The following is a 15,145-nucleotide window of genomic DNA, read 5'->3' as shown; positions in this document are numbered from 1 at the left end:
TAATGTCATCTTGTTCTAGTGACAAACATAAGATTTACTTGCTTTTCACACCTGTTAGCTATGTAGAGCCAACACAGCTAAGAGAGACTGCTGGATTCTATTCCATCTTATGCATCATTAACTGAAGGTAATGAAATTGCACAGGCATCACTGAGGGTATAACTATAAATAAGGGCTTAATAAGATCTATAACTTCATAGCTGGTAATGTAAAATAAGGAAAGAGCCCAAGTTAATTATCTAACTACAGGCTGAGTTTGAAAGAGAGCCAGTTAGTAAAAATATATTTTTATTTGGAAACAGAGAACATTTGCTATGGAAGATTTGACAAATCATTGTAGGAGGGACAGTTTAATAATGGATAAGCACTATACTTTGAGACCTGGGTTCAATGCCTAGCTCAGTCATAGACTTCGTATGTGACCCTAGGCAAGTCACTTAACCTGCCCCATGCCCCATTAGTTTCTCATTTGTAAAATAGGGATAATATTTTCCTTAAATAAATATGTATTTATTTTATTTGTATTTGTATTTTAGTAGTAGGTGGAGCCCCAATCATGGACTAGGACCCCATTGTGCTGCATGCTGTACAAACACAGAACAAAAAGAGGGTCTCCACCTCAAAAAACTTACAATCTAAGTCTCACAGGAGTGTTGTGAAGTTAAATTAATTAAATATGCAGATGCTACTGTGATGAGGTGCCAGACAAGTAGATAGAAACAATAAATGTGGATTCCTGCAATGCTGATATTTACAAAGTCACTTTTCTGAGCAGAACCACACTAAAGCCTTAGCTAAGCCAAGCAGTTTTGTGCATTCATTACTCAAAGCCATGATGCATACAACTTCACCTTCTGCATATCAAAACCTTCTAAAATGAATCCAACTTGTTCCTACCTGGTCATCAAGCACTGTTAAATTATAAATCAGTACTGCTCTCCCAGGAGGAAAGGTAATATTGCCCTTAGCTGGGCTCAAGTCTTCTTCAGCTGGGTTTGGGCCACCTTCTACCTGCAAAAAATTCATTTTTCTGATCAACAAATATCCAAGACATTTTCAAGGCTTAAGTAACTGCAGATAAACAGGAAGACAAGGCTAATATGGTTGTGTCAGTCTGATATTCAAAATAAACTGTGTGGGCTACACAAAGATTCACTGAATATTCAATGGTCACAACTCTAAATATTAGGTATAGCAGAGGAAATTTTGATTTCACAAGCTGTGTTGCAATAGTTGCAGCAAAAGAGCTATTTTGGGGAATGTGCCTATCTAGCTGAATGTCTAATGGAACAAATCAGAGTAATCATGATGGAGGGATGGATGGCCAAAAGAATAACTAGAAGAAATTTGCTTCAATACAGGTCCATGAGCACTCTTCAGTGTTCACTGATTCATAACTGGTTCTTTTAAATAGTTGAAAGAATGGTGGCTATAATTTATTATGCATAATTAGCTATCTGGAACTAAATTCTGAGATAGAATTCTAATGGGAATTGCTTTTGTGGCATTTTTTTCTGGTTTTGACATTGAAGTTATTTATGACACTATAGACTTTTGACATTGAAGTTATTTGCTCAAGACCTGAATGCTTGTATAGGAGGAACTCTTTGAGTTGGCTTCTTAAATATCTTCATGCTGTTTCACATCTGATATTCTTTGATGAAACATAGGAGCCTTGTCTTATAACAGACTTATTCAAAGTGATACAAGCTACGAAAGTGAGATCTTGGAAGAATGTTGCCATTTTCATAATGTAATAAAAATACTGTAATGATAAATAATTAATAATAGTGTGTAATAAGCATGTCATAAAAACAAATTTTATATTTCCAAGTTCACTGCTTTTATAATTTATACTCAGGTAAAGGAGAAAATACCTGGAAATTTCATTTTTAGGAGGGGTTCGCGAGACTTGACATTTTATTGAAAGGGGTTCACAGGTTGTTAAAGTTTGGAAACCACTGGTCTAGCTAATACTTAGTCTTGCTTTGAGTGCTGGGGACTGGACCTGAAGACCTCTCAAGATCCCTTCCACTCCTATGCTTCTATAATTACGCTTTCCCATAGACAAGCGAAACTGAACCAGAGGTCCACATGAAAGAAGTTTTACTATATATGAGATGCAGAAACTAAAGTATACAATTGAAACTTAGGTGGATAAGAAAAATTAAATGAGAAATTCAACATTTCAAATGTTGCTAGATTTGAATGTTATACAAGGTACAGTATGGTCTAAATAATCTAAAGTAACTAATAATTTTGCATGCCTCTCTTCTTGGGTACCAAGCTTGAAATATCTTAAAGGTGCCAGATTTTCAGAAAACCTTGAGCCAACATTTTAAAGTGCTCAAAAGTTAAGTCAAATGGTGGAGTTCTACTGTAACATTTATTTGTAAATATCACTTCAGAACTTTTTTTGACCCACCTCCAAGGAAACTTACCCTTTCTATTTTTAAAAAAACTTTTATTAAACAATTTTTATTTCTTGCTGACTTATTTTCCACTGGTGCAAGTTAACATAACATTGTTTATCTTCCTATGTTTTTTTTTCAAACCTTATAACTGAAATACAAATATTGTGTAATTATTTACCAAGATTAAATATATAAATTATAAAGAATATCTACTGTTTTCTAGTGTCAACAACACAATTGTCCCTCAAATTATAACTGGTTTATCTAATTACAATGTTTTTCAGGTGGCAAGTAAACCGCTCCTGTTTAACAAGATTTAGACATCAGCAATTAGTCCTTTGTGTACATTCATATATATATAGCAGGACTATGATTCTAACCATACAGTTCTAAGAAGGTATGCTGAGGTGTAAAGTTGTTTTAATAAACTTACCTCAAAAGTCACAGTCACAGTCCCATAGGTTCCCTTCTCCCTAATTAGAGTCAGAGGCACAAATTCATTTCTACCTCTGGGCTCATTCACTGTGATTAAGGCAGACTAATGGGGAAGAGAAGGGACAGGCAATCAGGCATTGATCAAGTATCTCAACAGAGAGTGAAGAAAAAAACTGTTACCATAGAAATACCAATCTGTAAACTGGTCCACTGATGGTATTACATTTCCTAGCAACCAATTAGTTCAACTAATAAAAAGCTTGAAAGACTTTAGATAAAAAAAAAAGCAGTGGTTACTTGACTGCTTTTTTCTTTTTTTTCCCTTTTTGCTATAAACAAACATGGCTACCTTATACAAGCTACTTGGTTTGTATCATTAATATTTATAGAAGTTCCTAAGCCAATTAAAAACAGATTTTCTTCCTTCTAAAATCATTTATTAGATAGTTAGATATTTACATTGATTTTAAAATTACAGGACATAATTTATGTCATGATACTGATTTTCATAAGTAGTCCAATTATAATCTTTTACAAATGTGAGTTTTTAAATCTATTTTAGCTACAAAGATTTGTTCGGTCAATAAAGTTTAATTCATCCAGAAAACAAGTTTGGGCTATTTCTAAGGTTCTTGTGCTTTATTAGTAAAATGCCTCCTTGTACAAGAGCCAGCCACATTCAAGGTGGAGAGCATAGGCATGGAACTGCCTATGCTCCAGTCCACTATTAATGGACTGGAGAGCTAGCATGGCCGTGTTCCAGCCCTCACCACCACACAAGCCAACAGAACTAGCTTAGCATTGCAAGGAGAAGCATGCATTGCAAGTTTTAACGGGTGGAGTACCACCTCTAGAACACTGCCAGGAATTCTGCCTGAGTCAGCTAGAATTCTTTAAGGGGCTCCAACTGCCATTCAGCCCCATCTTATCTCCACAATGCAGCATGTGACACACTGTCTGAAGCACTGCAAAGGGTACTCCCAAGCACTGTATTCCAGAAGTATTGACTAATTTATAACATGTTGGTGCCCGTATGGGATTCTGAGATGTAAGTATAAAAATACTGATAACAGATTAGTAAGGACCACAATAGTTTCAGATATCCACAATATCTCTGGGCCAAATTCACCAATGGCATAAGTGAGTGTATATCCACGTAAGGCAAGAGAGTAGTCCTCACCTTAATTTCACACCAGCAGTGAACTGTGCTCTCTAAAATGCACATAGCAACATTACACATCGTTATTGCTTTGAAGGAGACAGGGCCTTATGCTGCACCCAGTGAAGTAAATGGGAGCTCTGTTACTGACTTCAATGGGAGTAAAATTGGTCCCAGAGTTAATACAGTCTATTCCCAATTTGCACAAGGAGAACACTGTCTCATTTCACTTGCAAAGTGATGAAACCACTAAATAAAGTGAATTCCACTATAGGTACTAACCTACAGTTATTTAAACTTTTGTACGGAGTTCCTGGCTTGCTTAAAACCACCAAGGCCCACCTTCCCCTGGGCTGCAAGTTCTATGCTACACTTCTAGGAAGACTAGCACACAAGCTTGCCCAGTGTGAGAGCAACCCAATGAAAGCATGTCGAATAGTGTACAGTAGCATTTCAGTGATATATATTTAACCATATTACAGAAATCTGTAAGTGAGTTCATTTCAAAAGTCACAAATGGGAGTTAGGTGCCTAACTGACAGACTTCTAAGGAAATTAGGCTCATAAATGCCCTTTGGTGCCTTTGGAAAATCACCCCTTTACACTATTTAAAATTTTTAATGTATAGAACATAAAAACATACCATATTGAAGGAAATAATTCCAAAGGCATTGTCATTTGATAAGACTGTTACAGTGACAGACCTTGGTGACCCAAGCTTTATTCCTGCAGATGGTTTCTAAAATTAATAAGGCATATGGTAAGTGAACCAGCGATGCAGACAGTTAAAAAAATGCAGTTTTTCAGTAAGAACTTGTTTTTAAATAAATATGTTTTCATTCAAAGTGTGAGTAGGTCTTTCCTTTTGTTGTTGTTGGAACTTTTTTATTTTTTTGATTGGTTCATTGTATTTTTGTGTCTGGTTACAAGTTCCAAGAAAAAGGTATTCAAGTCAACAGAATGTACATAAATCACTCTTACTGCTTATGGAAAACACATTCTAAAGAGTCTCAAGTCTGGTTAAACAACAAAATGCTCAAAAGAAACTTTGAAGACATTAATCATAGTCTGACAATCTATTAATGATACCATAGCAATAAGGAATTAGATATGAAGCATGCAGTCATGCTAGAAACTAAAGAGCTTTTTTTTAGCATTATGTATAGGCTGAAATTTTTGAGCTAAGTTTTATATGAATCTACAGGTCATGAGCATATTGTTTACAGCAATTTACTATATATATATGTATGTAAACTCAGTTTATGACTTTTCTATTATATTTCTGAGTTAAATACTGAAAGGCAGAGGAAGGGAAGAAGGAAAGGGAAAGGAGGGGGAAACGTATTTACATTTACTATCAATCATTTGTGCTAACTATGAAACACAGAGGTAAAATGAAGATTCACTTTTATTGCAGTGACTTTAAACTTTACCATGGACTGTTAAGTTTAAAAAAAAGGGAGAAAACAAGCTTCTTCCTAGTTGCCTCATTCTAACATGGATTAGCAATATACACTGATTTACCTACATGCTCTTCAAGGTATATTTTCCAGGGAGGTCTTTTTCTGAAGCAATGAGGATCATCCTGTTTCCCTACTACTTTTCACCCTCCCCCTTGACGCAATGTCTTTCTGGGAAAGAAAGAAAGATTCTCTTCAGAACCTCACAGTTTTGCTTCTTAATGAACTGGAAACAGTCCCTGTTAAAGTCTCCAAAGCTGAATATATTGCCTCTGCAGAAAGTCTCAAGCACGGTAAACAAGCTCATGTCTTGTGCATGGAACTGCTAAGAAATAGCACAAGGCTATCAGGTTGCCTGCTGTCCAAACTTTAAGCTTTAGACATGGGGAGCCAAATTCACCACTGAAGTAAGTAAGTAAGCTGCAGCCACATATGCCAAAGTCTTTTTTCTAGTGAAACAGATAAACAAAAAAACTAGCACTTACCTGTAATGTCAAGTAAAATATGAACATCTCATCAGCCTCTGGAAGATCATCATCACAGACCGATATATACACAGTTCTGTTTGTTTCTGTATCGGGTATGTATGTTGCTGCGTATGTGTCAAAAAAGTCACCTGTGTTTTCCCCATAAATCTACAATAAATACACACATGAATATAACCTACTCCCCACTTTCTATAATTTTCTTCTGACTTTGCTTCATATATTACATATGATGTTTTCTATACATTACTCCTCCCTCAATCTTCACTATCGTCAGCTCAAGTGTTTCTGGACAGATGGCACAGGACAACAACATAGTAAGAAACTTCCTATACCCATGCCGAGAAACTAAGCATGTCACTTATTCACAGCTAGTTATGATTTCATCAGGGAGCCTTAATCCATTCCAGTATGTAACTATCTTGCACATAGTGCACCACAGTGTCATATTTTAAATAGGAACACTATTTTTAAATACAATTTACAAGAACATGCACACCACACATTATTAGTATAACAAATACTAGTACAGATGCAACAGTCGAGTGCTCTGTATTGTGATGTGATGATCATGGGTCCAGAAGGAACCTCTGCTTCTCCCTTTCTCCACAGTAATGGAAATCATATGCATCACAGAGAATTCTGGCAGATGAAGCAGACCATACTTTCTGGCACCCACTACTAGAGTAACATCAATGCCTTCTAAATAGGGACTCCCTGTTGGTCATTCCATTTGTGTGGAATAATAATATATATTCAGTTATGGGAAATATTATACATTATTCATTTCAACACTTACTAGCTATGAATAAATAAAGATTTTAACATAACCTGCTTTAAACACACATTTATTAAATTATTATGTTCTTGCTAAACTGCAATCAGTCAACACTGAGCAATACACACTGCCCAATCCTGCTCCCACTGAAGTCAATGGCAAAAATCTCCCATTGACTCACTTGAAAGCGGGACTGTCACTTGACAAATTACACACCTATTGCTTTGAACCATCAAAGCTATCCAGGCGAGGTGTACAGGTGCACTGCAGCACTGAGCTGGGAAAGCCAACTGAACCAGTGTGGCTGCAATGCCTCAAGTTACCATCCAAACTAGCACTGAAAGTTTGAACTGAACAATGCAGATGGAGCTGTTTGTAAGTGTTGATGGGGAACAGTGAAATCCGATTAGTGCTGAGAATGCTTGTGAGAAAGTTCAAACATTTTGGTATGTGTACACAAAGACCAACATTATCAAACTTGGTTGCCTAAAGTTAGGTGCCTAAGTATGGATTTAGGTGCCCAACTTTAGGCAACCAAGTTTGATTAGAAAATTTTGGAAAGAGTATTGCTTGAAGCAGTATTGAAAAGACCAAAAATCTCTAGTGTGGACAGACCACACACACATCTTCCTACAAGAGCTGTTCAAAATTTTCACTTTTCTGAAATTGCAGCACATTTTGCTTATTTTAATTTGTTGTTTTTCAGCCAGTTTCTAGAATGGTCACACTTTTTCAAAATTTAAAAAAAGTCTGAATTTTTTAATGTTCACTACTTACATTTATTGCACTATTATGTTGCTTCTTAATATGTATTAAAGCTTAGCCACAAAGATGCATGTCTGCATATAATATAATCTATGCACATACTAAATTAAGCTTATTGCCACTCTTGATATTTACAGTGTTTATTAACTTTCTTCAACTTTTTATTTAAAATGCAATAAAGTCAAGCAATTAACTAGTACATTGTCAATATATAGGGCTATATTTTATTTTTTAATCTCTTAGTTTTCTGTTTTTTCAAAACTGTTTTCCACTTGTTCTAGCCAAGAGATATATACCAAGGTATTGATGCAGTAATGAATGAAAAATGTTTATCCACTTTAACTGGAATCAGAGGGTTTTCACTCAACTTTTCCTTCAGTATTTTGTCATCTATGCAGGACCAAACCCAAAGCAGAAACTTCTGGGTGCCAAAATCTAGTCTCTCTCCCCACAAATGCAATGCTCTTCCTCAGAACAACCACAATAGCCATACAGTACTTCTATAAAACTAAAATAGCTATATTAAAGTATAAGCTTTATTAAAACAATGTGAAAATATCTGTAATAGCCTCCTGGCCCCTTTCAATATAAAAACTAAAGAACTCTGCCATTTTACATGTTTTACAAGAGCACCAGTTTTCAAAGACATTCATGCCTTCTCTAGATTTTATACCCACTGTACTGTCTTCTGGAACATCAATTTCTAACCCTTTGAACTCAGATAAAATGCATCTTCCATTGTTTGAGCTCAGAAGAGTACGTTTGGTGACCGTGTACAAATAAGGCACATTTCTCTGGATCTACACAAAATAAAAAGTAGCAGACTCAGTGCACACATCTTCCCTCATATGGTACTCTATTCTATCATTCTCACTCATGTTGAGTAGAAACTTACTCTGCAAAGTCTCATATTGATTTCAATATGACTATATAAAAAGTATGGTACTTCTCAATGTGAGTAAGGGATGCAGAATCAGGCCCGTGGTTAACAATAGCTAAGAGATAAAGAAAACTATGTAAACACAATCTAATCTCTCAGATCATGGTGTCCTGACTTCTACACAGCAGGTGCCTCTCAGGATAGGTCTTCCTGTTTCCCTTCTGAATGGGCAAATCTCTTCTCTATCTTCCTTTAAATGGCCTTTTTTGAAATAATAAAGCCACATGGCTAATTAATGAAATCAATAAAGAGGTATAGCTGTTCTCCCTTGGCCCAGAAAAACTGGAGAAGGAAAAATTATTTTCTCCTCACTGTTCGGGAGTGGACTTTCAAGTACCAGCTAGATTCCAAATCAGACTGCCCTATAAACTCACAGAGCTCCACCAGGAGTAGTAGTTTGCTTTCTGAGTAGCTATCAGTAGCCTGAAAACATTTCTATTGGCACAGCCAATGGAAATTTCCTCGCTTGTAGCAACTGGGTATTTCTGACTCAAAACAGTTCCCCCAGTGAGCCCCAAGGGTACCTAGCTATACACTCCATTGCATTGACCCAGTTAAAAAGAAAAAGAAAAAGAAAACATACCAGCAGCAATCAACATTTCATACAGATATCCAAATTTCATTTTAAAAGAGGGGAACTGGCAGTTTCTTACCGATACAATTGCTGTGATGTTAGCTGGCTCTCCTGTCCTTTCAATAACAAGACGTATAACTGTTGTACTAGTTTCATGAACTACAAATTCTGTTTGCCCAGTAAACTTTACTTCTGTTTCTCCAGATGTGAAGCTGATGAATAATGCTAAAAGAAGGTTAACTAATAAACAAGCAGAGGGCATACCTACCAAAAAAAAAAAGAGTTTAAGAATAAAAGAAGTTGATGTATTTAGTATGTAGGAAACAATTTCTACGAATCACTGACTTACAGCCAACACTTCATATTCTACTCATTTCTTTTTTTAATTAAACTTGTTTTATTTTATTATAATTTGATGTATAATTGGATATTTTCTCCTTTCAGGAAGAAATATGATACAAACCTAAGGACCATATTTTCAGTAATATTCACGTAATTACCAAATGCAGGGTTTTGTATTCACACCTGATCCACTCACTTAATGCCAGAGTCTGACAAAATTACTCGTATCCATTGGGCCCAATCCTGTAATCTCTATTAAATCTTCCAAATATCAGTTTTGCCTGAGTATGGATTGCAAAGAGCAAGCCCAAAACATGCACAGGCCATAATTCTGAGCAAACTGGATGGCATATTTCAGTGGTGCAGGGCTGGGTCTATATTTTGTAGGTACAGATAACACTGCCTGCTAAAAACTGACTCCAAGTGTTTAAAATATATTCCACTTCCTATTGTATATTTTTGAATTCGCCTTCCAGATCTGATACTCTAAACTATTTAGTGTGTATATATACATGACCTATATTTTTATTACTGTTTCTCTCAGCATCTCTCCCAGATTCCTTTCAGATTTTTTTTTTTATTACACTCAGTTGTGGCATCATGTTTTAATGAGACTGTGAACTCTTCATGGTTGGGACTCTCCCTTACTATGTGGATGTATACTTTTCTCTTAGGATAGACTCAGCTGGATTTTAGTCCCCTTACTCAGGGCCAAGTCCAGTGGCAAGTTGAGCATCCCTCAAGTGCCAGTGAATTCAATGGAAGTTGAGAGTGCTCAGCATTTCCCAGAGGTACAACGCATGTTGCAGGATTGGTTCCCAATGGAGACAATTTTCTTTAGATAGTGCTCCTTCAGCTGATGAAAACAGTGTTATAAATTTATTTTTAGATTTCTCTCCACAAAGTACCAAAGATTTTCTTGTAAAATGGCAATTCACACATGTTCTAATAAATAAATGTTCTGACAAGAATGGTCATTGGCACAGAGAGCGCATTTTGAATGTTTGTGAAACGTGAGTGTCAAATTTTTAATCGGGATGTATTCAAACTATACACATCCAGTAAGGTAAAAGAAACATGTAATTGATTGCCCTAATCTTGCAATGAACTCTGCACAGGCAGATCTCTGAAAAAATGAAGCTTCACACAGACTCAGGGCTCTGCCCATGCAGAACTTATTGCAGGATCAATGTGACTGGTGTCCAGCCAAAACAGGATGAATATTGCACTGTGTATATTCACAATGAACTGTAAACAAGTTACAGGCCAACAATAATTCACAGAAATCATGTATTGAATAATTTTGAACAATAAATAAACCCAAGAAAATTACAATCTCATCACAGAAAATTTACAAACAGGGAAAAAAAGACAATATTGTTTGTTTAAATTATTAGTAATAAGTTATTGACTCAGCTCTACTGAACACCATCTTGGAAACAGCTAGGTAATGAAAACCCACAGGCAGACATTATCCAAAAAACAAAATCAGTGACTGAACAACCATCATCCCGGTGAAACAAATGATTAATTTTACAACCCATTTGAAATATTTCATTATTTCTGATAAGAATATCACCCAATAAAATATTTTTTGCTTGAGGAATTTCACCCCACCATAAACTGAATCTTAATTATCATGAGTACAATCCCACAAGCCTTCCATCTGCAGAACTCCCATGGATTTAAAATGAGAGTTCTGCATATAAAAGGCTTTCAGGATCAGTCCCCGCAAGTTTCAATATTATCTACAATACGGACTGGCCAGCAACCCCAACTGCTCCACCCCACTCCTCCTCAACCTCTTTCAAGTATGTACACCACCATGTCTGCATGAAGAGAGCAGTGAATGAACTCCCCTCAAGCTTGAGGTCTACAATTGTTACAACCCTTGCTTGGGGCGTACAACAAGAAGGGAGGTTCTTCACACACTCCCTTCTCCCTGCATACCTGTACAAGGGCCTGTCACAATCTGCCCTTATGAGGTAACTTTCCAAGCACAGGAAAATGGTGTCAAGGAAAAAGAGCCACTTTAAAGAGACATGATAACACTCATTGAACAAACAACTCACACTTACAGGATCCAGAGTTACAGCAATATGATTTCAAACTAAATTAAAACTTCAAAAGTTTTGGAAGGGATATAAAAACAAATCTCTAACCAATGGGAATTAGGATAAAACTTCCCCATGGGCAGGTTACCCCATAACTGCCTAGTACAGGGTTTCTTGCATCTTTGCCTGAAGCATCAGGTATTGAACACAGTCAGGGACAGAATGCTGGACTAGATAGACAACTGGTCAGATGAAGTAAGGCAATTCCTATATTACTGTGACTCTGTAGGAAGGTGACCCACATTAGTCACCTATTAATACCTATCAATTTAACTATGAGATGGTCTGATGCAAAAAAACAAAAACAAAATAATTGAGGACAGAGCAAAAAAATAAAGATTATGAATGAAAACCCAATTCTGCCATTTCAATTGGAATGGAAGGCTCCAGGCACCTCATAGGACTGAGACATAAGAAAGCTGACTACGACTAACCTACAAGTGATGTGTATTGGTCTCTAAATTGCTCTCCAGAGTATAAATGTTATTTTGACCGCCTATATTACAGCTTGAATGTGAATAGTCGCTGTAACCTTTGTAAACTTTGAGACAATTACACAGTCTGCAAATGCAGGCATCATCTATATGCAACTGAAGAGTTTGTTGACCTTTTCGCTTCAGCTGTTACCTTGTCATAGACTTAGCAAGTAGCTTCCCACGGTGTGTGCTGCAAGTAAATAATACTGAAAATATGATCCTTGGGGGCAAGGTTATAAAGTTTAGAATTACTTGAATTCTATTACCTCTACTAGGGGACATTCGAAAACTATAGGATTACTCCTGTGGAACAAGAGAGGTTTCATAATCATGTCATCAATTATTCAGCAGGTGAGAATTCTTCCTCATTAAATTATTTGAACTATGATTTACTATGTGCAACCTGCCAAAAATGACCTTTATCTCTGTGTATATTAAACCAACTTTAAAATATTACAGTTAGTAAAAGTAATGTAAATCAAGACTTCAAGAGTTCAGCTCATGGGAATCAAAATATTATCCAAGGAGTCAGTATAGCTCACAATATTTTACCTTATAAAATACTGGTCATGATTTATATACTGACTTCTCCGATCCTGCAAAGATTCACACATGTGCTGAACTACACACACTGTGAGTGGTCCCATACTACTCATATTGCATCAAGTTCAACAAGTATCTTTGCAGGATTGGGCCTAAATTATTTTTTTCTGAGACAAGAATTATACATCTTTTTTACCTATTGTACCATATTAATATTGGTAATTTTATCTTTGACTTTTCATATTTATATTGAAACTACAGTAGTTTTTTCACAGTAAAAATACTAAACTTTTAGTATATAATACATTCCATCCTGCAATGCTGCTAAATTACTAATGTTTATTGGGTCCAATTCTGCCACCTCGAATCCTTTAATAGGAGTATTGCTTTTGAGAGGACTGAGGGAGAAGAAATTTCAAGACAAGATTCAAATCACACAAAAATGTAACATATGTTGCCACAACTGGTACTGAGTGTGGGAGGGAGGAGGAATATAACAAATCTTTAAGAAAAGGGGTCTAAACAGCCTTTGTGACTCTGTAGCCTAGGAAGTCAAATAGAACCTCAATGGGCCAACAGCTGTGAAGGTCAATTTGGGCTGGATAGAGCTATAGCAAATAGAGATTTAGAGTGTCAATAGTAGCTTCAAATGATGTTACACATTGTAATTCTGGATACTAAAAATGAATGGGTTTCTTCTAAGGGTTTATATAATCAAGAATATAAAAAACTAGCTCCCAAAAGAAAATAACAGACTTTTAAAGACAGTGAGGGATGCTGTAAATCCCAAAATTACACCCTTGTTAGACATTTAATTTAAAAATCAAAGGATTTTTTAAAAAGTAATGCTACTTAGCAGGTAACACACAGTTTCTTAGCTAAATATAGCATTTTCTGGAGCACATTTATATTTCTACAGAAAGAGCAAACTCCCAGTGTAGGACAGGTAAGATTATTTACTGATCCTATACAATATTTTCTAAAACGTCATAAATCACAAATAAGTCAGAGACCATATCACCTCTGTTCTGCTCTCTCTGTCAAGTCATGTTTACTGTCACCAAACAGCATGTTACAAAAAAAGCATTAATGCAGTCTGTGGTATGCATTTCATTCATTAAACTGAAAGAATGTCACACACTGGTTTTAAACTACCATACTTCACAATGTCCGTGCTGCCTTAGGAGATGCCATAGTTGAATAGCAGGTAGATGACGTGGTTTTCACTTCAAAGACATGCAAGCCAGATGCCCCAAAAGCATACAAGCTTTTCTGATACTTTGTACCATTATTTTCTCTGTGGTTCCTTTTTCTCACACATTATTCATAACCTTTCAAAAGAAAATATTGCCCATTTTTGCACCTAAGTTTCTAAGATCACATCAAATTATTCTAAGATTGGACTTCAGTTACGCTGCGTTTTGCTTCTGGGCCCTGATATCGCAAAGACTTACTTGAGTAGACTTATTTCTACACATTGTGAGTAATTCCACTAAAGTAAACGGTGCAGATCAAGGGGTGAGGGTGGTGAAGACTGCTTTATGCTCAAGCATTATGATGCTGAATTTCTGCCAACCACCAAATCAACAAAATTAATTTAGGGTTTTTTTAATTTTATTTTAGAAGGTCTTTTCCACAGATTTTTATATTCTGACTTTTACATTTGATAATCAAAAGCCTATAAAATGGAAGGCACCACCCACTTTCTCTGGGCTGGGGTCTCTGGAGGATGGTGGCACACACTCAGTCTGCAAGAAAGGATCAACCTGGGATGGGAACCAGCAGCGAAGGGATCTGAACTTGAAAAGGCAGTAGCCAGGTCATGATCCGACATTAAAGGAGAAGGACAGTGCAGGATAGCAAAGTAGGAAGAGAGAAGGGCAAGAGGAGAGAAGAGATCACTAATCGGGGAAGCAAAAGGAGATAAGCATCTGGAGCCAAGACTAACTGTCAGACCCAGCATGGCTGATGGTGAGGGGAAGATGGTGGGGGAAATGGGCAAATGTTTTAGAGTGATCTCTTCAGATCTGTGGCTATTTTGTATTGCTTACCTTCACATAGTACTCAGAGTTACTAAGGTGTATAGGTATAGCACATCAAGGTAGGTATAGCATCCTTAAAGGCAGTTTCATCCTTAAAGGCAGTTTCTCCAGAGCATGGCTGAAGCACACTAGGTTGGAACAGTGCAGGAAGGCTTACAATGTCACCACCTTTGCTGTACATGTTGTGGAGATACAAAAAGAACTCCTGGTTTCCAGCACTGAACTTTACAAACATTATGAAGCATATTATAAAATCATATGAACTGTAATAATATCAGTTCATTAAGATTCAGAGTTTCCTATGTTGCCAGTAATGATCACAAAATAACAGTAAAAGAGTTTCTGTATTTAAGGCTTATTGGAACGTTTCTCTTTTTCACCTCACAGCTTCAGTAGCTCAGCTGTCAATATTAAGGACCAAATTTTCAAAGGACACAATGTGTGTGCCAGCAAAACCTGGCATTTGAAGAGTGTGTATTGCCTCAGCTCCTTTCCCCTTTGGTGTTGGGGGGGGGTGGAGGGTGGAGAAATAAATCCCTTACTTTGATGGGAGAGGGCTGACCAGACAGTGCTTCCATGTCACTACTTCAGAATGACAGCCTACTCCAGCGAGAGAAG

The 15,145-nt window shown here is 36.6% G+C and overlaps 1 protein-coding gene across 1 annotated transcript in view; it reads right to left on the bottom strand.

The window, feature by feature from the left end:
* Positions 1-14,708, bottom strand: part of ADGRV1 (adhesion G protein-coupled receptor V1) — a 416,737-nt gene extending 402,029 nt beyond the window's left edge. The window contains exons 1-8 of the mRNA XM_026649237.2: positions 14,560-14,708; positions 12,791-12,883; positions 10,065-10,090; positions 9,090-9,274; positions 5,954-6,103; positions 4,652-4,747; positions 2,848-2,952; positions 898-1,011 (exon numbers count right to left, since the gene is read on the bottom strand). Coding sequence (XP_026505022.1) covers positions 898-1,011; positions 2,848-2,952; positions 4,652-4,747; positions 5,954-6,103; positions 9,090-9,274; positions 10,065-10,090; positions 12,791-12,883; positions 14,560-14,708 — 918 coding nt within the window. The remainder of the gene's footprint in view (positions 1-897; positions 1,012-2,847; positions 2,953-4,651; positions 4,748-5,953; positions 6,104-9,089; positions 9,275-10,064; positions 10,091-12,790; positions 12,884-14,559) is intronic.
* Positions 14,709-15,145: the final 437 nt, after the last annotated feature.

Source organism: Terrapene carolina, unplaced genomic scaffold, assembly GCF_002925995.2.
Source record: "Terrapene carolina triunguis isolate 2854851 unplaced genomic scaffold, T_m_triunguis-2.0 Scaffold69, whole genome shotgun sequence".
In the NCBI taxonomy this organism is placed as follows: Eukaryota; Metazoa; Chordata; order Testudines; family Emydidae; genus Terrapene; species Terrapene triunguis.
Note: the sequence above shows the minus strand (reverse complement) of the source record. Positions and strands in the feature narration are given on the sequence as shown.